Raw genomic sequence first — 27,137 nt, 5'->3', positions numbered from 1 at the left:
CTCTCAGCACTTCCCACGAATTACCTCCCCCCCAACAATCGAAAAACCTGAAAATATGGAGTGAAAAGAGTGAAGATGCTGCGCGCGTTACCTCGCGCAGCATTGAGAAAGTACCTTCTCACGGTTATCTCTCACCGTCGTCAGTTGGTTCCGCGTTCGGCGCGTGTGCGCATCGCGAGTGCTCCCCCACAATTCTCATGCACTCAAAATCATCGCTGTTCTCATCCACGCTCGATGCATTACCACTGCATCATCACCCCGAGAAAACAACCAACCTCCCCTCGAGACCGTCAATTGCCTCAAAATCACTAATTAATGACTGAACAAACAATAATTCCGTTGACGAGGATTATTCGCACAAACTCCGTGAGCCGACGCATTTTTGTGATGTTGAGATAAGGGATTTTATCATTAAACAAGATTTACATCTTCATCTTGTTGACACAAGTGAAAACTAAGCGGGAAAGTCGTGCCCGGAGGGATGGCGCCGTTATGGTGAGCTTCAAACATTCATTTTCTTCCTTATTCCATAAAAATAAATACCTTTTTAATTAAGTCAACGCTACGAAGAGAAAAACGTTTTAAATAGAAAAAAAAATGCAGCTAAAATTCACAAATGTGTATATTCATCCCTCGCAAATATTGTACATGCGCTCGGTTCCTTGACTCTTGACCTTTTCAATGTCTAATGCATGCGTTCCGTTCCCGTTGTAATGGAATTTCCGGTATTCCCGGATTTTCGTGGCCCGCAGGGAATTCCCCCGAACTTTTTCATTAAATCGTCAGCCGGAGGACGACTTGAATTAAAAAAATTTCCAATCACCTCGGGCCCCTGAAATTCACACCTGGCAACCACTAATACGATCCGAAGCACCGGGGAAATTACCTCCGCGCCCCCGGTTTTGGATTACAATAGCGGATGAAACCGAAGTAAACCGAATAGTCTCTATTCTCTTCAGCCCCAGAACGTGACGAAATATAGGTACAGCACAATAACACGGCAGTGACAATAGTTGAGGAAAAAAAAGGGGTTGAGTTTGTTTGGAAAGAGAAACTGTAAAAACAGAAATAAAGGGTAACGCAGAAGGAGAAACAGTCACGAGTGGGCGGACGGGGATTCAGTGTACGTTTATTGCGATCGACCGGGAGCCCCAGACGGACCCCGCGTCAACGTATATACGAGGGTTTAGTGTATACGCCGACATCTGTACAGCTATTGGATCCACTCGACGCTCAAGTTTGTTTACAGTTTATTGAAAACTCAGACTAGCCCTCATTTTTCATGCACATTTTCGCAGCCTTGAGACAGTTTGAGGAGAGACGGTATTATGGATTTATTTTACCTCGGGAACTTGGTACGGAACAAATCGAGGAGAGAATTTCTATTTGCACACAATAGATAGACGATTTGTCATAAAACTCGAGGAGGGAAAAGAATAAAATTGATGAGAAAAAATATTTTTCTCTTTCCTGTGGCGATTCCATTGATAGTGAGCTTCCTGAGGATTCTGGAATGATTCAAGCTACTGATAAATAAAGTAGGAAAACCGTGATACTTCTGAGATTTGACTGAAATTTGTCGTTCTCGAAGATTTTTTTCATCGAATTTCGAATTTTCAATGAGGACATGTTTATTGAAATATTTTCGGTAGAAATTTCTCGGCTCGATTTTTCCAAATCGTTGTCTTTGATTTTTTCAATGAAAAGAGAAGAAAAATAGAGTGGAGAGGTCTAAAAACATTGCGTGCCCATTACATTTTTTGCTGTTTCAATTGAATAAGGAAATTGGAGAATTGCCGTTCGGCAATGAAAGCGATATCTCCTCTCATTTTTTTTTGGCACATATAAGAAAACAACGTTACACTACACCTTTCTTTTCATTTCGTCGCTTATCGTTGTCGTTTTAACGTGCGAGCGGCGAGGCGTTCCAACAGGTTGTTGATTCAACCACAGTGCTGCTTTTTTTTTTTATATTCATTCCTTGTCGGACTATCTCCTAAGATGTGGTGGCCACTGATGGGGGATCATAGCGGGTGGTTTTTTCATCTCTCGAATTATGATTGAGGGAGAGTGGATAATCTAGTGAAGTACTTTAGCTATTATTCTATCGTTTCCAGATAATCGAGTTGGAATGTTGATATTGCTGTTGGAAATTGATGTTCGAAGTTTGAATATGAGATCCTTGAGGTTTAAGACCACCCCTCAAATTTGCAGATTTTCGATGCATTGTTCTCAATCACTTTAATTTTTTTTTTTCAATCAAAATAACCGAAGACAAAATTCAACAATTAGGGGATTCATTCATTTTTCTCTTGACAAGCGTAATAGTCAATTCAATTCCTTCCTTCAATATGATGATTCTCAGAGAGGCTAACTTGGTCTTGTGAACTACACCTGACAATAAGAATGGAAGATCCATTTTTTTCTGTTTCATTAGTTTTTTCATTCCTCGGTTCTTCCACGATCCCGAGGGACTGTCGTGGGCCAATCAGTGAGAGATAAATGGTCCCCGTGATAAATTGATTTTCATTGTCCGAAATAAAGTGCCCCGAGAGGATGTAGGGCTGCTAAGAATCAGGTGGTCTTGATGAAATCCTAAATGCAGAGCTAGAGTATTATTTTCCGATTGCAATATCCATTAGTATTTGTTCTTACGAAGCAGTGATAGAATAGTTTGAGTCAGTAAATACTGTTTGAAAGTTCCTCAATTTTCCAAAATTAAACAGATTTATTTGAGAATTCTCCACAGCAACTGCAAAACTAGATGATCTACTCTAAAATTTACCCCATTTTCCCGTCGTTTCCAGATAATCCGTTTGAAATGCCGATCCCCCTGATTTCCCGCACCGAGTCTTGAATAACTGATGAAAGAAATAGAGGGAAACGAGAGTAGCTGCGTCAACCTCTCTCATATTTCATTTGCATTACCATTTCCAATGTTTACACGCACATACGCATCTCCGAGGTCCGTGCCTACCAACCAAAATGCTCAGAACTCCATGACTACTGGATGTCGTCTCCTTTGCTTTTTTCAAGGTCAAGCCAGTGTAAGCTGCGTTACCATAGTGACTAGAACGACCCACCGAGTAACGAGCCCCGCCGCACACTCATGAATCCGTCTCGAGCCTCCCCCCCCCCCAATGTTTTATATTTTTCTTTTCAATTTTCATCTATCCCCCTCGCCCGAGCGCGTCGCAGTCAAACGCGTTGAAATTCTATTAGAAAATTCTTTTTTTGCGCCAAGTCTGTACGAATTTATATAATTTTTACGCATATTGTTCAACAAATTTTTATTCAGATGAAAAAAAATATTTTGTTGAAAAATTTAATGGTCGAAAATTGGATATAATTCCTTGACATTCTCTACGAAATTTGTCAATTACTCTCCCTCAACAGGATATTCCATCCCTGGGGTACATGCTCACCAAGCAGAAGTATTTCTCCTCTCTCTGCAATAGAAAATCCAACAAAGACGTGGAATAACTTGAACTATTTATATCGGAAATAATGGGAGGCGGTATATTCTCGGCGAGACGAGTGAATAATACATTCTATATTGCATGTCAAGGGAAGATACCGATATTCAATACCCCTTCCAGTTAATTAAGCTACCCTTCAGGGTATGATCCTCGGAGCCCATTGTACGATAATCAACTCAAACTGATAATAGACAATCTCCATGGCTTCCTTCATTGTGGATATTCGTCGTGCAATCTGTTTTCATGGTGGAGTACGGAATGACAGTTTGGGGTGCATGCAGATTTCTGAACAATCAATTTCTTTAATCTGGAGGATTTTTATGAGCGAAAAATCCAGCAAATGTGTGCAGTTTCCATCTCTGCCATTCATTCCATTCAAATGTTCTTGATTTATTTGATCGGTTTCTATAAAATGAACAATTATTTAAGTCATCTTTTAAATTTTTCCATCCCCTTTGGGCTGAGAATTTATGACCCAAAGTTTTTTCCACATTTCAGTATTTCATATTCACTCCTGAGGCTTCTCAAGTAAATTTAATTTCCAACATTTTTCTTCTGAACTTCAACAAACATTAGCTTATTTTGAGGTCGATGCATTTTAGAATCCCCGATGAAAAATTCATGACAAAATAATACATGTAATTTTCCTCGAGTTCTGCAATCGCCGTTGATGGCGAATTCATTTGTGCGTTAAACGCGCGAAGAGTCGCGCGCTCCAACGAATAGATGGGGCCTCTCAGTGTCAGTGTATATTTAATAATCACCTCGATGAATTATGATTGCGGTATACACAATATACCCGCTGGACATTTATTTTTAGGTTTTTAGCATTGAATAAATTGCGCATGTGCCACATACTCCGGGACATACGTTCAATAACCATCGGCTTACGGTAGAACTATTTTTATCATTTTCATATTCTCTCTGATTATGATTTTATTATTGCGGGGATAAATCGAGACGAAGCACGACATTAAATGGGGAATTCGGATGAATAAGTATCTGCACGTGAGGGATTTAGTCTTCTGTGAGTGAATTTTATGGGATGAGAAAATGGTTTCGTCCAAATATGTATTTACGGATGAGATGTTTCGGGGAGGGGAGCGAATCAAGTTTTTGCTCAAATAACATTTCGATTGAAGTTTATTTATTCGGACTAAATTAACTTTATTTGAGTTAAGAGGCCTCGCGAGTCAAAAAAAATATTGAAAGAGGGGAACAACTTTGTGTCATGAATTCTCGGCCAAAAGGGGCTAAAAAAATCGAAAGGATAGCTTGAAAAAAATTTGTTCTTCCCTGGGAACTGGGTAAAACCAGTTGAACAAATGTTCCAAAATACGAGTTGGTTGACATCCTCTCCAACAAAATTAATCAAACATCAGAACATCTTCCACCAGCATCACATATTCTCCCACCAGAAGTACTCTCCCCACCCTGATAACGATTTACGAGCATCTCCCCTCTCCCATATCGATTCTCACTCCCGAAAAACCCTCAGAATATCGCAATTATAACGTCCTTATAACATGACCCTCCAACATCATCGACCACTCACGAGTTTCATTACAGATTACGTCAAGTAGTTTCCCCAGACTGCAGTCCGGCGTGAACTTTTTAATTAATAGATCTCATCAAACTCCCAAAACTAAAATTAAATTCCGATACGGAAGACCGAATATTTTCAGAATTAATGTCTTATCGCCCGGTGGGTGATTACTGACTCAATTAGTCTCTTTTCTGATAAGAGCTTGAATGTTATACGAAATTTTTCTCCGGTCTAAACATTAATTTGGTTAAATATGCAAGAATTTCATGGAAAAAATTCCAAATTTCACTGAAATTTCGATGGGATTCCAAATTTTTAAGCAGCAGAAAGATGGAAATTCCCTAATTCACTTAAATTTTTTAACAAAAAAATGAATTTACAGTAGCAAATTACGCTGAATTTAAAATTAATTGATGATTCAAGAATATATTCACCTGAAATTTTCTGATTTCTATCAATTTTGATGAGATAAGTAAACTAAACTCCACAGTTTCTATTGATTTTTTCATGAAATTGCGAATTTCCAAAAAAAAAGTAACGGAAATTTCGGCTCAAAAATTTTAACAGTGTTCATCTGCTGACATTATCGTCGGCAATTGCACTTCACACCCGAACTAGCCACTATTTTCACTCAGTAATCTCAACATTCTCGGCTTTAACTTCATGTGATCCGTTGATCGATGCGTTACACCCGTTACACCGGTGTTACAACAGCCCTTTCCACACTCAACTCGCGCGTATTCTTAAATATCAAGTCCGTGTGTACGTTTCAACGGATGATTATTTACACACGGTGTGTGCGTAAACGCCGGGCTTTTGATTTATTTACCCTAAATTCTGGCTACGTGCGTAGGTGTTATACCTTCAGTTCCTATTCATACTCTTTATTTCCTTTTTATTTCCAGTTTATAACATTCGGCTGCGCAGACCAAAAAAATTGGGGATAAATTACCATTTTAAATAATAAACAAGTGGGACCATCGAATTAAATGTTAATTACTGCCAATTAATGGGGTTCAACAATACCTACATTTGAATAACAAATGATTAAATTCCAACGATTCATTAGCGAACAATTAAAGAAAAACTTGGTCACATGCATACATAATACGGGCTTTTTGGATAATGGGTTGATATAACACAGGAAATCTAAAACTTAAATTTGAACGATTACAAAGCTTCCATTCGGAAGCAATAGTAATTTTTCCTCATTCCCGTGTGGCTCAATTTTCTGCTCAACTGCAATTGTTAATTGCGGAAATGATGAAGAGAATTATTCCCGCGTGAGATTTATCGATTTTTTAATTCGAGTGCTTGAGAGGAACAGGCGGAAGTGGAGAGAGTGGAAAGTCATCGGGTTACGAGCCGGGAAACTCCCGGTGGAGTTCGTTTTATTACGATGAAATTTCGGAGAATTGCTGTTACTACTTCCTGGAATCATTCTCGCAGGGAGATTCAGCATCTCCAAGTCCCGACAGGTGTCAGCTTTGTCGCGAAAAAGTAGTGGTTGCCCAAGCGTTAGGGACGTATTGATTCGGTTTCCACTGCGGCCTGAGTAGCCGAGATATTTTATCTATATATTATTTTGCTGGAGAGTTTCCGCTTTTCATCGACGCTGAGAAATATTCTTATTTTAAGTAAAGGTTCTTTGAATCAACAAGATACTTCTCTGATAGCGATTGTTTCATTTGAGAACTCAATATTTCTCAAATAATATAGCCAAATAATGACTGAATAAACAAAAATCAAAGTGTTAATACATTTTTCAGTAGACAAGAGAGCATGAGTGAAACATTCCTGACGTTTCTTTCGCGAGAATAAACTGCAAAAGTTTATTTTGTTGGCTCGATGCTCGCGAATATGCCACTGTCCAAGACTAATGCAGCGTCGTAGCACTGGGATTTTATTGTTAAGCTATTGCAATAGACACGGAGGCTAATTGTCTTTGGTAGGGATCAGATATCGTTGAGGATTATGCCTCGGATTGTGTAACTCATCCTCGGATCATTTGGAATGATTCAGAAAACGAGGATTGAATGTGGAACCAAAAGTTTCAAGCACTCAAAGATAATTCCAATGGTGTAGCTGTTTGGTCCTTTTTTTGATGTAAATGCAAAAGGTGTTGTACGAGAGAAAATTAACGCGCTCATAGTGAAAATAGTCGAGGAGGTGAACCGTGAACACCATCTGCTCATGATTCCCCGGCGTCCTCTTTCCGTTTGAAAATTAATTCATTAGCTATTGATGGAGATTTCGGCTTCATCCGGAGGGAATTCAGAATGAGTAACTAATTAGTGCAAACTGTCCGTAAAAATGATCACATCAAAGGTTCAACCATCATCCGATAGCTGCTATATCGCGTGACTCGTGGACACGCCTTCATTATGAAAATTATAATTTACATTAGAGAAACAAATAAGAAAACAGGAGATAGATTGCACAGCAATATTCACGTGTCTTGTACGTCATGATTATTACCAGTAAAGTTTAGATCATTTTATTCCAAAAGTTGAAGAATTGTAATGGATGCGTCCGCTGAAGCGGAAGTGTCCCTCTCAAGCGAATCGTCTTTATCTCAAGAAGATGACGAGAGTCTGCGACCCTATGACGTGACTTCTGACGAGTGGGCAAAAATTATCGAGTCCAAGGCGTGTGCCATTGCCCATGAAATTTGCCATGAAATCATCGATGAGGCAATCAGTGATGGCTATAAAAAATATCTCGACGACACGAGTTATGCTTATGTGGTGCATTGTAGCTATCTAGCCTGGGTTGAATTCTTCGAGGTTAGTTTCATCAAAAATTCATTAAGAAAGCAGAATTGCAGATTTTTTTCTTCTTCAGAAAATCAATTCATCCGACGACTTGAATTTTGGACAGTCGGAATTGCCTGGGAAATCCGAGAAATGCGATACTTGCACGTGTAGAAGAGACAAAAATACAAAAAAAGGAGAGGAACGCGAGAAGAAAGTTTCGAAAACGAAATAAATGTGAAAATTTCTCCGCATTTTTAATACGTTTTTAATTTGAGACATTCTTCATACATTTTTGTATGGTGAAAATTATTAGTTTCCAAAATATAATGAAATGTCTCATCTGATACTGTTAAACACAGAATTGCCGAATAAGTTTGCCCATACGGAAGGAGAAGTTTACACCGGTGCATTTGTAAAGTCACGGTTACTATGAGTGAGAACTGATACGTTATTGGATTGCAGCGGTAACGTGCTGATCCAACTGTATATACGCCTCTGCAGAAAATCTCTGTTAGTTACGTTTGAGTGAATTCTAGCTGAACTGAATCTAATCCCTTCGAAATTCTTCGGGCGAATAATGTATCACTCGATTGTTGAGTTCTTCAGTTAATGATGAGGATTTTGTGATTAGGAGAATATTCAGAGTTCAGTGGTTTCACTTTGAGATTGTAACAACTAAAAAGAAAAGAAAAATTCAATGAGTGAATAAAAGTTGAGTTTTTTTGAATTCGCAATAAAAGAATGAAGAATAAAACTGCAGAAAAACTTGGAAAACTTGTGTCCCAGATTTTTTAATTGAATTTTCTCATTCGTTTTTTCATAAATCTGACATCTCAACAAAAATCTAAGTAATTTAGGTGAAAAAACTTCAACTTCTTGCTTGAATATCCATTTCCACTGGAGTTATTCGGTTACGGGAAAACTTTTCTTCAACAAAATTTATCTAATACAGTAAAACATCTTCAGCGGCAAAAGTATCCTTGTTCCTCGATGTACTTACAACCCTCCTCAAAGTTTTCTAATTTCTTTTTCAGATGTCAGATGCAGTGATCACGGTGAATTGGGTTGGCTGCCCACGAGATACCCGCAGATAATAACCAATCAAGGATGACCCTACACTGGGACAAATTGTCTCCAGCAGAATTTCAGCAACTTCAGGATTTGGCTGCGTGTAAGTTTAAATAAGAAATTCACTTCTGTGCATAACTCATAACCCACGAGGTTACGATTTTTTTCTTTTATTCATAAAAAGGAAAATCTATTGAATTTCATTGTTTTTTTATTTCTTCGTTTTAAATTTTTTTTTACTATTAATTCCCCTTTGTACGCGGAATCTACTCTCGACTGAGAAACATTTTGAGTACATCGAATCCATATAAAAATATGCCATCTTGGGAACAGCCTCGCTCTTGTATCGTTCTCCCTTCGCCACTCCTCCACTTTTATATATATAGAATCAAGGGCTTTCCGCCCAAAAATACATTTCCTCATATCGTATACACTTCCTATTGCATAATTACGTCAGTCGTGAATAATCGGACAATGACCTCCATAGGAATCTATTTAAATCATGCTGAGTGAAACATAAACTTTTTCGATCTCCAGTTCTGGATTCATCACACACAGCACACAGCACACCACGAAATATAAAATTCGTTTCCATTAAAATTTTCAGACTCAACGCGAAAACTTGAGGATGTACTCACCGAGTTTTGTGGCAGCAATACAACACCGGGTGGCCTACCCAAGTATCATCCAGATGGGGTGAGTCATAAAATTTAACTTCCTATTGTTGTGGCGGAGGAAAGTTATATTGGCTAGAATTCTTCTCTTTGAAGGAAAAAAAACGACAGAAACAAAGGAAATGTTTGTTTGAAAATTTTTGTCCAGCGACAGTTTCATTGAAATTTCAAGGAATGTTTCTATGTGAATATGAATAGGACGTCAATGAAAATGAACGGACAGTAAAAACACATAGAGCTTTCTATTTGTTACAGTAGAATTTTTTTATAGGTGATCTTTCCCCCTCAGATAGAATTTAGTGTCGCTCTTCCAGAAATTTCTACTAAACTGTCCCTGAAATCTCCGTTTTTCCCCAACATTTCCCGTTCCTATTTCATATCATTCGAGAACCATTTGGAATTCTACAACATGAAGAGATTGGCCTCAACCTCTCTCTTCTACAGGACATATATCTGTTATTCCAACCTCTCTGATTATTCATGAAGACCTATGATATCGTTAATCCATAGACCTTCCATCTCCCCACAGTCCCATCTCCGAGCTCATTCATCCGCAAACTGATTCCTTCATCCACAAATTCAATAAAAAAAAAATGTTTCTCTTCACTCGTCCGAATAGAACGATTACTTCACTATCTCGAAATCGTCAGGACATGTCAGCGGTGCGAAAATACCCCGGAGAAATACATCCTCCACTTTGGAAAATGAATTTATTCCATTTTTCTCTCACCCGTTGACCTGGAATTCCAAAAAGAACAGGAATAGAATAAATTATGAGCCGTTCGGGTCGGTTGCGAGGGGTTGACACCAACTTCTCAAAGAAGAGGAGTAAAATACGATAAGCGGTTAAACCTCATGGCGTCTGATGTGTTGTTATCGTTGGCAGTTATAAGACGATAACGCTTACTGTCGCCATGATGAGGGCGGCCCAGAGGGGAGGGAGTGAAAAAGGCGGAATATTGCCGAGCATGACGTCAGGGGTTGAGAACTCTCAGGTGGTGTTTGTTCCATTTTGGCTAAATTTCACAGAGAAAATAATTTCTTCTCCATTAAAATTATGTATAATTTCTATTGGACATCCATGAAAAAATGCGGAATTCTTAGAATTTTCAATGGACTTTGAAGAGAAATTGCGCGATCTAAATGTATCCAATGGCTCCCTGTTTCACTCCCTTGTCTTGGTGTAGCTAACCTAGAAATGGAATTCCGGGCTTTCATTGTTTATGATGCGGTGGAGACCTGATTGATTATCGCTCGAGATTATGGGGAAACATCGGTGGGGCACGATAAATTGTCCTCGAAGGGATCATCCCGGATGTCATGATGAGAAATCGTCCAGAAATGGGAGAATAGTTCTGGGATGAGTGTTGGGTGGTGATGCTTTGATGGGGAGGATCAATCACGTGAGGAATGAAGATTTTCCAAAAAACTGAATAACTCCAGGGGAAATGATTTTTCATCACGAAAAATTGACTGTCGAGCGTTCAATTCTATCGGCTTTCTATTAGGAATTCTATAGCTATTGATATTCCATTGAAATTTCCACAGAGAGGAAAAGTTTTCAATGGGATTAGTTCAGAAGTATGAAGGAAATTTTTTAGCGAATGGGCTAGCTTTTTCTATTCAACTTGTATTTATATTTGTTTTGTATAATAATTGGGAATTGAATCCGAAATTTCAGGGGAATTGTAACTCGATGAAATTGTGTGTCATAATTATACATTTCCTCGATGAATAAGTAGTTCTAATGTCCATGAAAATCCCCAAATGGATGAATTCGCTCCCTCCGACCAGCTTTTTCTCCCGTAGAATACATATTGGCGAGACCTATTTATTTTCCTCAGTGTGAGAAAACCCAAGAATTATGTGCACTCGGAAAAACGCCAAAGAACGAGTCCGAAAGAAATGAGGAGGAAGAGTCAGTTGGGGTGGTGCGTGCAGAGAGGATGCTGTGTAACTGGCTCAAGGGTGCGGTTGCTAAGTAACGTGACATCACTCCTGACGCCGACCATAACGTAATTTTTGGGCGTGAGGTATGAAGTATACGAACCGATCAGATAGAGCCCGGGGCACTCTTCCGAACAATTTTTACAATTGATTTTCAATTTTCTCATTATCCAAGGGTCGTATTTAACCAAGGCGGTGTAATAGAGGCCTGACGGAACGAAAAGTTGGAGAAAAATTATCAGTTAAATTGGATGATTGAGAATCTTCAAACGTAAAGTCTAGTCCGGAAAAGCTACGAGCGTTCAGCGTCTATTTGACTGTACATTCGGAGAGAACATAATGAAGGAAATCCTCCAGAAATTTTGGAGAGTAAACTCGTTGAAATTGACGTGAACCGTTATCCATAAACGTGACGCGATAAGCCAAGGCTGTAACGCTAATATGGGATCAATGATTAGGATGAAAAATGCATGAGCTTGGCAGAACTCCAATATTTCCCCAACTATATTCAGCGGGGTATTCACGTCGTAACCAGGTTTTTCAAGTTTTCGGGAGAAAGAGAGAAGATCCTATTCATCAAAGTTTGTGAATTCGAGCTTTCTTCGAGGATATCAAAGAAAGAGAATGACGAGAATTTCATATCCGCGCATATGATTTCAATTTTGTTTATGATTTTAATTTTCCTGTATTTCTCCCGCCTGGAGCTATTCTCAAGGAAGATGGATGATAGATGGAAAGGAGGGAGGATGTCATAATTTTCATCGATCGATTCATGATTTAAATTATTGCGAGTTGAAAAGTCTATGAAGAATGTAAAGCTCTCACCCCCCACCCCCTTCTTGTCACGTTGGGAATGAAAGGAACCCCATTCATCAAAGTTTTTAAATTCGAGCTTCCTTCGAGGATTGTGGGGAAAGAGAATAACGAGAATTTAATATTCATGAATGTAATTTCGATTGCGATTATAATTTCATGGTTGTCATATCATGAATGAAATTCCAGGTAATTCTCGTCTTTGATTTTAATTTTCTTGTATTCATGATTCCGAAACGATTGCGAGTTGAAAAAAATTCTCATCCTTTATAGATAGAACAAAACATTTTGTCCTTGATGGTAAACCACATTATTTCCCTCTCGAAATTCCCTCCAGCTGGAATTTTTTGGACGTCATTGTTTCCACGGTAACCATCCACTGCAGTGGCGGATAACAATGACGTCACCATAGTATCACGTGAAGACGGGTCGATGGACTATTACGTTTCGAGCATTTGAATTACCAAAATGCAATGTACATTCGGAGAGAACATAATGAAGAGGGTAAACTATGATATGCTCTGCTCCACATAATTCCACTGTTTCGTACAAACTGGAGTTGAGTCAGGAATGACTGTGTCCATACACTGGTATTCCAAGTGGTAGCGGGAGTAGGCACTTATCATGTTTAAATAGGGTGTGGGTTCACTCGAGTCAAACGCTGACTCTCGCCATCCCTATCGCTACTTCAATAAGAGGTTTAATTGAAGCCCACCCTCTTCCCTCACATATCGACTCAATGTCTATTCACTCCGAGGTACATTCATTCTACATGGCTCGTTTGTTTAACGTAGGCTTTAGCTTCAGGGCCTTGGTAGGCATGCCAGCTCTATTCTTGGCATTCTAATTGTTCATTTGGAGGAAAAGCAATGGGTCTACTCCAGTTTTTTTTCTTCAATTCTGTCAACGAATGAGCGAAATTAGTTTCTGGGTAATTTCCTGATCAGAAAATGTGAGTAGTCTGATACACAAGATTTGGAAGGAACAGTGAAATGAAATTGTAGAAATTTTTAGGTAAAAGTTTTTTCTCCGTGCATATTTACCCAATTCTAACATCTCGACTCTGATGAAAACCTGCCATTTTCATTGTCGTTGAGTAAAGACAACTTTCATTCGGAAAACCGATTGTGTTTCACGTAGGGGACAGCCCTCGACGTGCTCGGAATGACGAAAAACACCGGGTGCGGGGGGTATGCGGTGCGCATTGACCCGATTTTCGTCGGGTTGCTGCGCGTGACGACTAAACTATGACGTCAGTCGAAACCAATGACGTCACGTCTCTCAGCTCGGATCGTTGAGCATTCGCCCTGTGCTTTTTCCGTTGGGAAAACGTTAATGGAGGGTTTATATCGCGTTTGTAGCAACAGCGCTTCGTCATGCCGACTTTTACAGAAAAAATTTTGTTGTGACGTTAAAATATTACATGAAAGTTTTGCATTGTGTTTTGTTGTACAGGAGAAATTCAATTGATTTACCTAGGAAATTGATATTCTCGTGCTTGACAAATGTATTGGGTGCAATACAGTTAATTAAAAATTTGTCCGATGAATACATGAATTTTTTTCCAATTTGTTACCCTCGATAAAATCCTCGTCTGAAAAATGCTCATCCATAAATGCAAAAACTGATGAACATCTCCCAATAATTGAAACTGCATTTAACAAGTGTCTCTCCAAATGAAAATTGACTACTCGAGAGTTCCAACTATGTACAACCAATTGAATCACCCCTGATCAATAAACACCGAGGGAGTTTTTATTTCGATTTTGGCGAGATTGACATCCGAAGTATTATAAATTTTGTTTCCATGGTTTTATGGGCATCGATACACGGTGAAAATGTCAGCGAGATATTTTTCCAGGGGGACATAAACTGTTGTCAAGGGAGTCTTCATCGGATAATGTACGCTCCCCCCATGGACTGATAAGAGCATCTGCATTAATTGAGAGCGAACAAAATTGATGGGCCATTGTTTTTTCATCGTAAATTCACTAACTCGTGGGAGCAAGTATTTTTCGTTTTGCGGGTAAAGTGATTAATTTTGAAAAAATTATTGTTCTGACGTGTTTCATCCTTTTAGACAAAAACACTTGTAAACGTCTGTTTTTCAAAGAAAATGTTTCCAGAACATTCCCACATGGAAATTTTCCACATTCCCAGGATTTTTTATAAGACACCTAAAACTTCTTTCCTCTGTGTATCACTCCTCAATTTTCCAATTTTCCTCATTAAGCTCCTAGACTCGGGTTTTTCCTCTCTATGCATAAAAGGCCACCAGTTATACTCTCAGTGTGTCACGACGCCTCAGGCGACATACCCTTTTTTCCCCACCAACCGGTCGTAACTTTATCGTCGTGGTTAATGGAAAAAGGAGGGGAAAAATTGCAAGTGCAAAAGGGAAAAAAAATTAACGTCATCTAGCTGGGTATTGGCGTACAATATGGGTAAGGTACCCGCATCAATAAATGTCACCGAAGAGGAAACTTTTAACCGTTCACTGTTCCGCACAAATGCTGAAACTGGGTTACGCCTAGTATTTTCATCCTCCTCCATGTGAGTGCGCATCTCAATTCCTTCTCATTAATCTGGTCAGATGACGAGACGGGGTAATTGAAAGCTCTTCATTCGGGATTGAATTTTTCATTCTAAACGCTAATCAAATTCTGGGATTCCCCCATTTCACTGAAGTTGGCGGCTGGAAATTCATTTGTTTTTTTTTTGTTGTTGGGTCACGAAGATGATTGTGGGTTGTTTGGTGATCAATGGTATGCCATTGGAAAATAAACATTCTATTGAAGAAAAATGAATAATTTTTTGTTGCACATTTTCTATAAAAAAAACACAAAATAAAACTGCGCGACTCTTCAATAGAATCAGCCACAAACTGATAAAAATTAAATAGATTTTCCTATAAAATTTTTTCTCGTGTGAAAACAAATTTCAGGGCGAACAATGCTAACCCGGAATTCCCCTGTTCCAGGACATCGATTACGAGGGCTTTCGCAAGTTCCTGGACACATACCTCGAGGTCGCCACACCCGACGAATTATCACGTCACCTATTTCTGTCATTCCTCAAGAAGGGATCGAAGAATGCGGATGGCAAGGCATTCAAAGTAAGTACCCCATCCGCAATTGTGATACGTTGAACCGAGCTGCACCTTGCTCGTTCAACTGTAACGACTGATTACCACGGTGTTCATGTCACATTCTGTCGAACGACTTGTGAGGCATGATCGTTGGGGGTGGCCATAACGGCAGGTGCAATTCAATAGTTCTACACACCCAGAGAAATAATTCATTTAAATTGTATACAAAATTTAATTTTTTTTAATTGTATACAAAAAGTTTTATTTAATTGTATACAAAAAATAAAACATAAAAATGAAGCTTCAGTTAAAAGTTAACTTTCTCATTATTTTTATTTTTATTCACAGCCAATAAATAATTTTCCTTCACCTGAAAAAATGTTTCCGCGATCACAACGAAGACTTTATTCATTGGAAAATATAATAATGCTTTATTTAGATCAAATATAAATGAGTATTTCATGTAATTAAAAACTTTTCATTGGAGTAAATATACGAATTTACGTGCGTTTCTATCAAGATCAAATTGTTTGAAAAAAAGGAATGTTTCACTGATCCAGATAAAAATTTTACAAGTTGGAAATAAAATCATTGTTTGGACGTCAAAAAAAACGAATTTATTAAAATACCTTTTTTGGATCAATATCAATCGTTTATCAATTTATTTCGTGCAATTCCAAGATTTATATTGAAATGGACACATGAGTTTATAAATTTCCACAAAAAAAAAAATTGTAGAAATGATTATAAAAATGCAATATAAAAGTTTCATTCGACTCAAATGTGTCATTTCTCTGGGTGTATTGATTATTCAATACGAAACACTGTATTCAGCTGAAGAAATTAGTGTTCCGATATTAAATCATTATTTTCTCTCAGTGTATGCTCAAGATATACGAATCTTCGCGACATATCTCCCACGATATGAATCCAGAATTGGATCGCGTTCCGAATATATGAATAAATACATAACAATTCATGCCATAATAAATTTTTTATAAGTGAAAATTACCATCTATATGAAGCAGCCAGTTTTTTTATGATAACGCGTACGAAATTCTGAGGAAATGCCATGGCTCATTCCGTGTCAGTGGTTTGATGAAATAAAAGACATTTTATCCGCATAACGGAGTATTTCCCTCTCATTTCACCGGGGAAAGATCTACCACTCGGCGATAGAGATGAGAATTTTTTCATGAGGAAGAATTTTTCTTTCAGGAAATGGCGGCGTTATCGTCGACGACAGCGTGTGCCGCCATAACTTCACACACGACGTCGAATACGAATGTTAACAGTACTGGTTTAGTGACTGCAACTAGTGAGAGCCACGGGTCGTCTCTGGCGGATAAGATTCATGGACTTACGGAGAAAATTCAGGCTCTTGGGCATCACAGGGCAGACAGCGAGGCGTCTGCTCGCACGCGAACAGGTATTGACTCGTCAACATGAATAGTCATATACAAATTTGGAGAAAAATTGAAATTTCATGGATAGTCGACCAGTAATTTTCAGGAGAAAAAACCCGTACTACTACTACCACCATTGAGAGAAAAATATTTCTATACGATTTTAGGAAGCGTGCATCCGATGCTCACCGTCGCACACACGTCATACAGCTGTCACGACGTCCTCGAGAAGAAGAGCACGGATAGCAGTCCAAGTCACAGCCAAGTCTCCCGGAACTCATCGAGAAAGTCCAATAATTCACTTCTAGTTAACAATGGAAAACTAGAAGGTATTTTGAGCACTCTAATGTCTTTGAAAAACCTAGCGAATGTGATAGAAAATTCTATTGAAAAAAAAATATATTCATCGTCATCGAAAAAAGGCTATTTCACTCCCCCGAAAGGTCTTATTTTGTACGTGTCAACTATAGGTTTTTATTCCGCCTCAGAGAACTATAAAGTTTCTGCTGACACGAGAAACAAAAAAAAAAAAGAAGAACAAGCATATAAACCTCGAGACTCCCCTTGTGGTAAAACTGAAGCCCTCGATTTTTCGACAAAGTCTCAGCAGGAAACCTGCATTATAGTGATATAGACCATAAAAGTGTAGCTCCCCAGCTCGGCGCAGCTTCAATCGATCCCCGGAGAGGTACCACAATAGATTACAATCATTGACGTACGAGTAGACGAGTTTTGATGTTTACAAATTCTTACGAGAAAAGTCCAGCAACGATAGTTGTCTTCCATGACCGGAGGCGAGAAAGAGCGAGAGAGAGCGAGAGAGAGAGAGATGAACATGAGAGTAACTGGAGATTGATAGCACGCAAACAGAAAATAAAAGCTCCCCGCAATAGTTTCACTCTCCTCGATCACACAGGATCAATTCATCAGTGTTAGGGGTAATCGATCTGTTCTTCACGGGAGAAAACCAATTCAACTTTAATCCTGAAGCGACTTTTCTTTGTAATTCGCTTTATGGGCACGGGGAAAATGATTATTAATGAATTCATTTGAAAAATTATTTCATTTTTAAATAGTAATAATGTTATTAATTGAACACAGATAAAAATTGAGTTTCAAAAATTAAATTCATTAAAATCAAATGAAAAATTAATAAATTTAAGTAAATTCGTCCTCTTTGTCATTGAAACAATCATTTCATTTCTAATTCTAACTAATAAAGTCCTTATTTGGGTCAAGAAAATATGTCTTTATATACTAAAAAGAAATAATTCATTTTATGTAAATAAAAGATCATGTTCAAATGGAGAGGGAAAAGATAGAGAGAAGCCTAGGTCATTGTGCTGTCATCCCGAGACAAAGGGAACCTAGATGTGCACTCTGATGTCGTCACACCACGCGTAATCATAATTCCTCTACGTAACATGTTGCATAGTCAAATCCACAGTGCACCTCAGATTGGAATATGTATTTTGGTCGGTCCTGTGCACATTTGGACGACGTTTAGTTTCTAAATCTAAATTTGTTGCATCGAAACCAGGAAGTGAAAATTCTGCTTCAGCCCCTAGCTGATGAATTTAAGCGCCGACCAGAAGTCTCCACTGCGTCAGCAGACAGTGTTTACCGTTGGACGGTAAATAACCGTCTGCTCAAATTGATCCGGTTTTTCTGATCGTCCAGACGAAATCGTCTGGGTTATTTCCGGATGATTGATCAAGAATTATTCGCTGAATACAACGACTTGCCTCATTAATGAGGAATTATTTTTTTCCGTCAGATTTTTTCTCGGAAAAATCGGTTTATGTAAGATCAATGTACGTTGACTGTACTTCGGGGACAGCACGTGCTCCCGTCAGACATTTCTATAAATAAATAATATCACCGCTCTCTTTCGCCCTTTGAAAAAACTTGCCAGTGTGACGTCACACTGGGAGTAAAACGGATTTCACAGCGTGGTGACTGCAGCGGTCAAATCTTCGGTTCAGTTTCACGCTCATTGCACGCGACGCAACAAGTGTTTCGCGGGGTGGTAAACGTCTTTTTGCGGTATATTTTATTGACTCCGGAGGTGAGGGGGGACGAACTTTCGGGGACAAATATTCATTGGGGCTACGTTTGTCGGTGATTTTATGGCACGCGGGCTTGAGGGAAAAGCTATCGCCAAAAGTTACTTGCCAGTTGAGATGGATGACATAAAAAATATTTCGGGATTTCGGTTGAAGGAAGGTTTGATTATTTTTATTGATATCTTTTTTTCATTTGTATTTCTGATAAAATTCTAAGTATTCAGCAATTTCGTATCATTTCGAAAGCATGATTTTCTAGATGAAAAATTCATTGTTTATGAGTTATTTATGAAAGATATCGTAATTTTCAAAAATTAGCAATTTTTAATTTTCACAGAATTGAAAAAAATGGCTCAAGTACTGCGGTATAATTGAGCTTAATTTTGAGTATTGAACCTACCCATCACATAAATACATGATTAATTCCTAAATGTGTCCAACAGTGTAGTAAAACTCTGACGTAGAATTTCAGTGGAACAAATGTATTTTCGACGGACACGTTTCAACTGGATAATGTCCCCTGAAGTTATTCAATTCTGGCGAAAACTTCATCCTCTCTAACTCTCTAACTAAATTAGTCTAGCATACGAGAGCATCTCTCATGTGCAACACACAAACCGACAGAATTTTTTGAAATTTAAGTTACAAGTTACATTTAAGTTGGCGTTTTTTTTTCATTTCAAATAAACAGTTTAAAGGAATAAAGACTTAATTAGCAAAAAATTAAATAATTGTTCAAATGATTTGAAACGAGAGAATTTATTTGATTATTTTCAAAATTTTTTCCTCAAAATTTCAAGAACAATTTCCTAACACTGTCTCTAAAGGCAAATTGTCCTAGACAAAAGCTCATATCCTCTCTTCATAATTCCAGAAATGCGGCACATAGTCAGAAAGCAGAGTACCATCGACGTATACTCAGTCAAAGTGAGCTTGAAAGATATTGTCTGCTATCTCTCCCTCCTGGAAGCCGGTCGACCCGAGGACAAATTGGAATGTACGTTTGCACTGTAAAACTAGCTCGAGTCAAATTTCACTCCTCAAATATATTAACCCCCATTGCTACTTTCCAGTTATGTTTCGTCTCTACGACACGGACGGTAATGGAGTGCTGGATACAAATGTGAGTTTGCACACTTCTACACGGAGACAAAATTTGGGGAAAAATTACCAAAAAAATCAAGTAATCGTGTAGTGAAATTTAGTTCTGGATCTTTTTGACTCTACATCGAGGGAACAAATGCGAGACGAGTGAATTCATCCGGAATTGGATAAAAAATTACGACAGCGAACGTGAATGATTACTCAATGTCTAGGAATTTTTCTGTAACGGAGACGGATGATTTTTCCCAAACAAAAAAGTATTTTTTTTACTGAACAATTCTCACTATATCGTTCACAAAAAAAGCAGTTTTTATTGAAGAACATTTCGCTCCTAATTTTCTTTATTCTATTTCGTAATACATGCAGAAAAAATCGAGAGTGCATGAAAGAATGTTGATGACGTTTTGACGGAAGCTCTTTTTATCCCGTTCGAGTTCTCCCCACAGTAATAAAAAAAATCCCGATGGAAATCCCTTTTCATGCTCGAAAAAATTGAAATTCTCTCTCGCACATCAACTTCATTATTCTCCACTGTTTCAGGAAATGGACTGTATTGTTAACCAAATGATGAACGTCGCGGAGTATCTCGGTTGGGACGTATCAGAGTTAAAACCCGTAAGTTACTTACTCCATTATCTTCCAATTTATGTTCTGGAAGTTAGAGCGCGCGGGTGATACCGATGACTCGTTGTAATTGCTGCAGCATGAAGCCAACATTTTACGAGTTCAAAATTTTCGTTTCGCTTTATGAATACATCGACTAAATTGGAAAATACTGCTCATTAAGTCGTATTTTCAAGCGCTTGTATGAATGCATCTGGAGAAATGGTAAATTAGAATAAAAAATTTCGTTCGTTTGATTTTTTCATGTCAAGTAACTCCTACGGAAAATGTTTTGATAGAAAAAATTGTATGAAAAATTACGAAATTCTTCAATAGAGTCATCAAGAACTAATAGAATTTCCAATATAAATTGAACAGAAATCGAGTAGAATTTTCTATCGAATTGGCCAAGTTTTTCTATGAAACTTGGTGATGCGTGGCTGATGACTTCGCAATATCAAATAGTCAATAACAACCCCGCCTGAAATTCTAAAGATATCCTCCCGAAAATCCTCATCAAATGCCAACTCCACTCTTACGTTTTCCCCACTTCGTCACTTGATTAACGAGCCGCAATTAAATTGCCGAGTGGAATGCGAACTCAGTTAATTTTCGGTAGATCGTTAAAATCTCGTACGAGATGTCTCAGCAAGTCAACGACATTTATAACGTTTGTCCCGAGAATTCATGAGAACTCGATGTTCCACATCACAAAATTTAATTATTCAATTTCTATTATGGACTTTTTATCACCCGTGCAGATACTCCAAGATATGATGATTGAAATTGATTACGATGCTGACGGAACAGTATCCCTGGAGGAATGGAAACGAGGTGGATTAACGACTATTCCACTGCTGGTTCTACTAGGTCTTGATTCTCACGTGAAGGAGGATGGAAATCATTTGTGGAGGCTGAAGCACTTCAGCAAACCGGCGTACTGTAATCTCTGTTTAAATATGCTTGTAGGACTTGGCAAGAAGGGTCTCTGCTGTGTTTGTGAGTAAACTTTGATAACTGCTTGATGATATTTTGGGATAGAGGGTAACAAGTCGATTTAGTCCGTGCACTCAGGGAAATTGAATTTTAATCGAATAAAACACTTCATTCGAATTGTTACTGTTCATTCCAATAACGTTTTTTCTCAATTATAGGTAGATAAATAGCTCTTTCAATTTACAAAAATGTTCTTTCGATCCAGGTCACCACCCAAGACTTTATCAGTTAGAAATGAAATTATTGTCTAGAAGACGAAGAGAACGCATTTTTTAGAATCAAGAAAAAACTTGTTTGTAGATTACAAAAAAAAACTATTTATGAATAAAAATGCATTCGACTTGATTCAAATGAAGTTATTTGTTCATAATTGCCAACATTGAATGTCCTGTCAGTCTGCAAGTACACGGTGCATGAAAGATGCGTCCAGCGAGCCCCAGCATCATGCATAGCAACTTACGTGAAGAGTAAGAAGACATCCCAGACAATGGTTCACCACTGGGTGGAGGGTAATTGCCATGGAAAATGCTCAAAATGCAGAAAGACCATCAAGAGTTACAACGGTATTACTGGACTCCACTGTCGCTGGTGCCAGTTAACTGTTAGTAGTCTTCATGATCTAATATTCAAGTGATTCTCTATTTTCAATCAATAGTGACTTGAATGAATTTTTTTGGTTCAAGACACGCTTTGATCGAGATTAAGTTGCAACGTATAAATGTCAGTTGATTCTCATTGTGTTTTCACATGGCAAATGTTTACAGTTGCACAATAGATGTGTCTCCCAAGTGAAGGCTGAGTGTAATCTCGGTGAGCACGGTGTACACATACTTCCACCCACAGCTATTTGTCCAGTTGTATTGGACAGACAGAGATCGTTATCGAGGGACAGTAAAAGAGGCAGTAAACATGGCCAAGATACGTCTTCCATCGGTTCAGTACGTGTAAATTATTTGATAATATTATGAATTTTTAAGAATATTATGGGACAATTTACTACACCTATTGTGAGCAATTCGACATTTGAAATTTGGGTACAAATTGCTGGATTTTGATTCCAATTATACAATGTGGAATTTAAATTGCATAATGTGTAATTGAGTTGGTACAATATGTATATCGTGCCATTGGCATGTGAGGATTACAACATCCTCTATAGGCCTCTAAAAAATGAAATGTGTGCAGGGTGCCTTCCTCAGTTCGAGTAACTCCTCGAATCAACAGCCAGCCATGTCATTCCAAATAACTCCGGCCGCCGGTACAACACCACTCTTGGTCTTCATCAATCCCAAGTCGGGAGGAAGACAGGGTGAGAGAATGTTGAGAAAGTTTCAGTATATACTGAACCCTCGGCAAGTTCATAATCTAGCCATTGGTGGCCCCATGCAAGCTTTACAGATGTTCAAGGACGTTCCGAATTTCAAGGTCATCTGTTGTGGAGGCGATGGGACAGTTGGATGGGTATTGGAGACAATGGGTGTGTGTCGTTTTTTCGTATTAATAAAAAATTGAGGCATTTCCATTGATTTTTTTTTTTATGGAAGAGTAAATTTTCAATGAAGGTCATAAACACAAGGCGAAATGACGGGTAAATCACTTGTCACTTTGCAATGGCATTTTTTGTCCAGATCGAGTTCAATTTGAGTATCAACCAGCTATCGGCGTTATTCCTCTGGGCACAGGAAACGATTTAGCCAGATGCTTGAGGTGGGGAGGTGGCTACGAGGGTGAGGCAATCCACAAAGTTCTGAAGAAAATAGAAAAAGCAACACCAGTGATGATGGACCGGTGGCAGATTGACGTCACTGACCAAAAAGAGGAGAAAAAACCGAATCACGATTCCATCCCCTACAACATAATAAACAACTACTTTTCGGTGGGTGTCGATGCAGCCATTTGTGTTAAATTTCATCTCGAGCGTGAGAAAAATCCCGAAAAATTCAACAGTCGCATGAAGAACAAATTGTGGTACTTTGAGTATGCCACGACCGAGCAGTTTGCTGCCAGCTGTAAAAATCTTCACGAGGATCTCGAGATTATTTGCGATGGAACACCATTGGATCTGGCACATGGCCCTTCCCTACAGGGTGTGGCACTCTTGAACATTCCATTTACCCATGGTGGCTCGAATCTCTGGGGTGAGCATCATGCACGACATCGCCTTGGGAAACGAAAGAAACGTCCTGACAAAGAACTCAGCACCAGCAGTTTCAATTCCGTGGATCTCACTGTTGCTATTCAGGATATTGGGGATAATCTCATTGAGGTGATTGGATTAGAGAATTGTTTGCACATGGGACAAGTCAAAACCGGACTGAGGGCCTCGGGGAGACGATTGGCACAGTGTAGTAGTGTTACTATTACTACGAACAAGCGATTTCCTATGCAGATTGATGGGGAACCTTGGATGCAAGGACCATGCACGGTAATTATTTTTTTATTACCTGAGGGAAAAAGTATTTCCGTTGGGGTGCCTTTGAGAATTACATTGGATTTCTATTAGTTTCTGGTCGATTCATTCGATACATTGATTCAATATTCTTCTGATGAATAATTTTCATTTCATCATTCATAATAATCAGTGCATAAACAATAATGAATTTTTTCTCCTCCAGATACGTATCACCCACAAAAATCAAGTGCCAATGCTAATGGCACCCCCTCCAGACAAAAGTCGAGGATTCTTTCGATTTTTGAGAAGATGAAAGAAAGAAAAAATCGATATCAAGATAGAATTGCCAGATTCTTGAGGATCACTGGCACATGAAAGTGGAAATAATATCGCATTACGGCTTTCCTTTTTACATTCGCAAAATTTTCAAAATATAATTGATTAATCAATTGAATAAACAAAATAAGAGCCTGAAGGGATCATCGTCTTATGAATACAGTATTTTACTTTCAGTCAAGACCAAAAAGAATTTATTCGACTAGTCATTTTACAGCTTTACCTCCGCAACTGTACTTATTGATTATTTATTACTGTTTGCTATTGATAAATTATTTAGTTTTGTACATAATTTATAATGGATTACGTATTGATTATTGACATTCTAAAATATTCGTCTTGTTATTTCTTCATCGAGAATTTAAGGAAGATATTACGCTGAGATGGGGTGAATTTATATTACTACATGCATATCTGTTAGCGTGTACGAGATAACACAATGTTCAATGTTATAATTTTATAGATTATTATCCATTTTTGAACTTTTTGTCTTCCGTAAAGATCATTTTTGTGCCAATATAACAGCTTAACAACCGTTTTGGTTGGGCAATGTCTGTGCTAGTTTAACTGAATGTAGCCTTTATGGATTTAAACCACAAAATTTTGTATAAGAATGATCAGTGTAATAGGAGATAGCACGGAAAAAGGCAAGATGATAAATAATTCTCAAATGCATGATGGGACTAGTGTTTCGCGCCGCATTGCAGTGATTTCTTCCAAACATTCACCGGAAGTCTTGACAAACGGAATTGCATCCAGTTCTTTTTTTTCCGTGAAATCTTCAATCTGAAGGCTTTGAGATGCAAAGACAAAATCAAGTTCTTCTCGCAATTAAAAGTGAAAGAGAATAAAAAAAGTGTAGAAGATTATTCAACTAAGCCAGTATAATTTAGGAAAAGGATGGAATATTAATGAAAATGAGGAACACCAATAATGAAAGCGTGAAAGCTAACAAAAATTGTAATTACTCTCCGTCCGATTGATAACAAAATAAATGGGAAACAAAACAAGACATACCACGCAACATAGCTGATTACCCCTTAAATTATAATTCACCAGAGCAGTGTAACAATGTTGAGATGAAACTTGTGAGGAGTATCAGCAGAAATTAACGGATTTTTATGCAGTTTTGAGATGACAAAGAGACGAAGGGAAAATATTTTTCGACAAGTTCCAAGTATCACCTGCTTTGAGACATCATAATGAAAGTGAATTTTCTTTTCAAAACAAAAAAATTGTATTGAAAAAATAGTTATAATGATGATAATTTCGTAGAATTAGTTGTATTAGGAGAAAACAGTGTATTAATTGCTCTCTAGAGGAATATTGCTTCATTTAGACAGAGCTGGGGGGCATATTTCACGAAAATTAAATGGAAATAGTATATTAAAGGGGTCTTCAGGATGCTATACAATATCACTTGAGGATTGAATGGAATAGATAGATTCTATGAGAATGATTAATGAAATTGCCATAAACTTCAAACTGTATTTTCTAATCTATACAATTGCTATTTCGCAATGAAAAATAGTCGTGAGTACTGCAATTTAAAAAATTGAGTAATATTCGGCCCAGCTCTGCATTAGGATTACACTATGAAAACCTGATTTTTACCGGGCCCATATCCTTTCGGAGCACTTTATTTTGAATAATAAATATAAATTTATCACAGGGACCATTTATCTCTCACTTATTGGCCAACGACAGTCGCTTGGAATCGTGGAAAAACCGAAGAATGAAAAAACTCATGAAACAAAAAAAAAACTGTATCTTCCATTCATCAGTCTTATTGTTCAGTGTAGTTCACAAGACTAAGTTAGCTTTTTATAATAATCATATTAAAGAAATATACCTCTCGAAGTCAAATTCAATAATGAACGAAATCGAAACTAGCGCACTACCCCACACGAATCCGATGCAACTATTATTTTTTATGCATTCACCGTAGTTTATTATATATATATATACAAATCGATATATTTAGGTGATTCAATGAACTATTACGCTTATGAGGAAAGAAATGAATTGATAAAAATGAAAAAACAATAAAAAATTAATCCCCGAATTGTTGAATTTCGTCTTCGGTGATTTTAGTGAAAAAAAATATGTATGAAAAGAATTGTTATTGTAAGTGAGAAATTATCTTTAGTGATTGAGAGCAATGCATAGTATGAAACTGGCATGAATTTATCAAATTTTCAGTGCAGAATCCTATCTAGTGGATTGTAAATGTCGCATTAAGAGACTTGATATATAGAAGAAGAAAGAAAATATTAAATCAAAATTTTGAAAATTCAGTTTACTGTTCTGTTTTATTCATCACTTTGTTTTGTAATTGGAGTATTAGGGCAACGTCTCAGTGGGCTTTGTCGATGATAGTGCTGAGACCCAAAAAATCGCGCAGATGAAGCAAGAGCAAAATGACAAGGCTCTGGGAATAATATTCAAGAGTGAAAATGAGACACTCCCATAAGACAAATAATACATCTCGAATAATAATCAAGTGTTTCGAACCAATTCTTTTGAATGGACATTGGTTGATGTGATATTGGCAGGAGCAGTGACACATGCACTAGGCATTGAGCGTTGATTCTAAGACTAAATGGGGAATTCCAATACGAAGTGAATTTTGAATAAGTAGCTCGATCTAAACTGCCACTATCTTTTTGGGTCTTATTATACGTTTGAGCACTACTGCCATTTTCCAAGTAAAAGTTTAGAGTTTTAAACTCACATTCGTGAATTGACGAATACATGAAAATATATGGAGATTAAACATTTAAAGAACCTGTATAGTGTACAATAATGAATCAAAATAAAGATATGCAATCAAATGATGAATTATCAATGGAGTCAATTGTAT

General features: G+C 37.8%; 1 protein-coding gene across 1 annotated transcript; it reads left to right on the top strand.

Annotated features, from left to right (window-relative positions):
• The first annotated feature begins 159 nt into the window (after positions 1–159).
• Positions 160–27,089, top strand: LOC107040071 (diacylglycerol kinase 1). Its single transcript, XM_015259996.1, has 15 exons — positions 160–495; positions 8,816–8,952; positions 9,457–9,545; positions 15,264–15,398; positions 16,590–16,800; positions 16,945–17,106; positions 19,718–19,840; positions 19,917–19,966; positions 20,488–20,562; positions 21,312–21,549; positions 21,942–22,147; positions 22,311–22,484; positions 22,732–23,023; positions 23,175–23,971; positions 24,162–27,089. Exons 2-15 carry the CDS (start codon positions 8,889–8,891, stop codon positions 24,249–24,251), a joined length of 2,706 nt encoding a protein of 901 aa, XP_015115482.1. The 5' UTR covers positions 160–495; positions 8,816–8,888; the 3' UTR covers positions 24,252–27,089.
• Positions 27,090–27,137: the final 48 nt, after the last annotated feature.

Source organism: Diachasma alloeum, unplaced genomic scaffold, assembly GCF_001412515.2.
Source record: "Diachasma alloeum isolate Michigan unplaced genomic scaffold, Dall2.0 Dall_scaffold_00315, whole genome shotgun sequence".
NCBI classification, from domain to species: Eukaryota; Metazoa; Arthropoda; class Insecta; order Hymenoptera; family Braconidae; genus Diachasma; species Diachasma alloeum.
Note: the sequence above shows the minus strand (reverse complement) of the source record. Positions and strands in the feature narration are given on the sequence as shown.

Bases quoted from the DNA above. Each gene is read 5' to 3' on its own strand.
- LOC107040071 (XM_015259996.1), top strand. From the start codon at position 8,889: ATGACCCTACACTGGGACAAATTGTCTCCAGCAGAATTTCAGCAACTT. The intron at 15,399-16,589 runs GTAAGTACCCCA...TTTTTCTTTCAG, and splicing joins CGGATGGCAAGGCATTCAAA to GAAATGGCGGCGTTATCGTC. The intron at 19,967-20,487 runs GTGAGTTTGCAC...CCACTGTTTCAG, and splicing joins ATGGAGTGCTGGATACAAAT to GAAATGGACTGTATTGTTAA.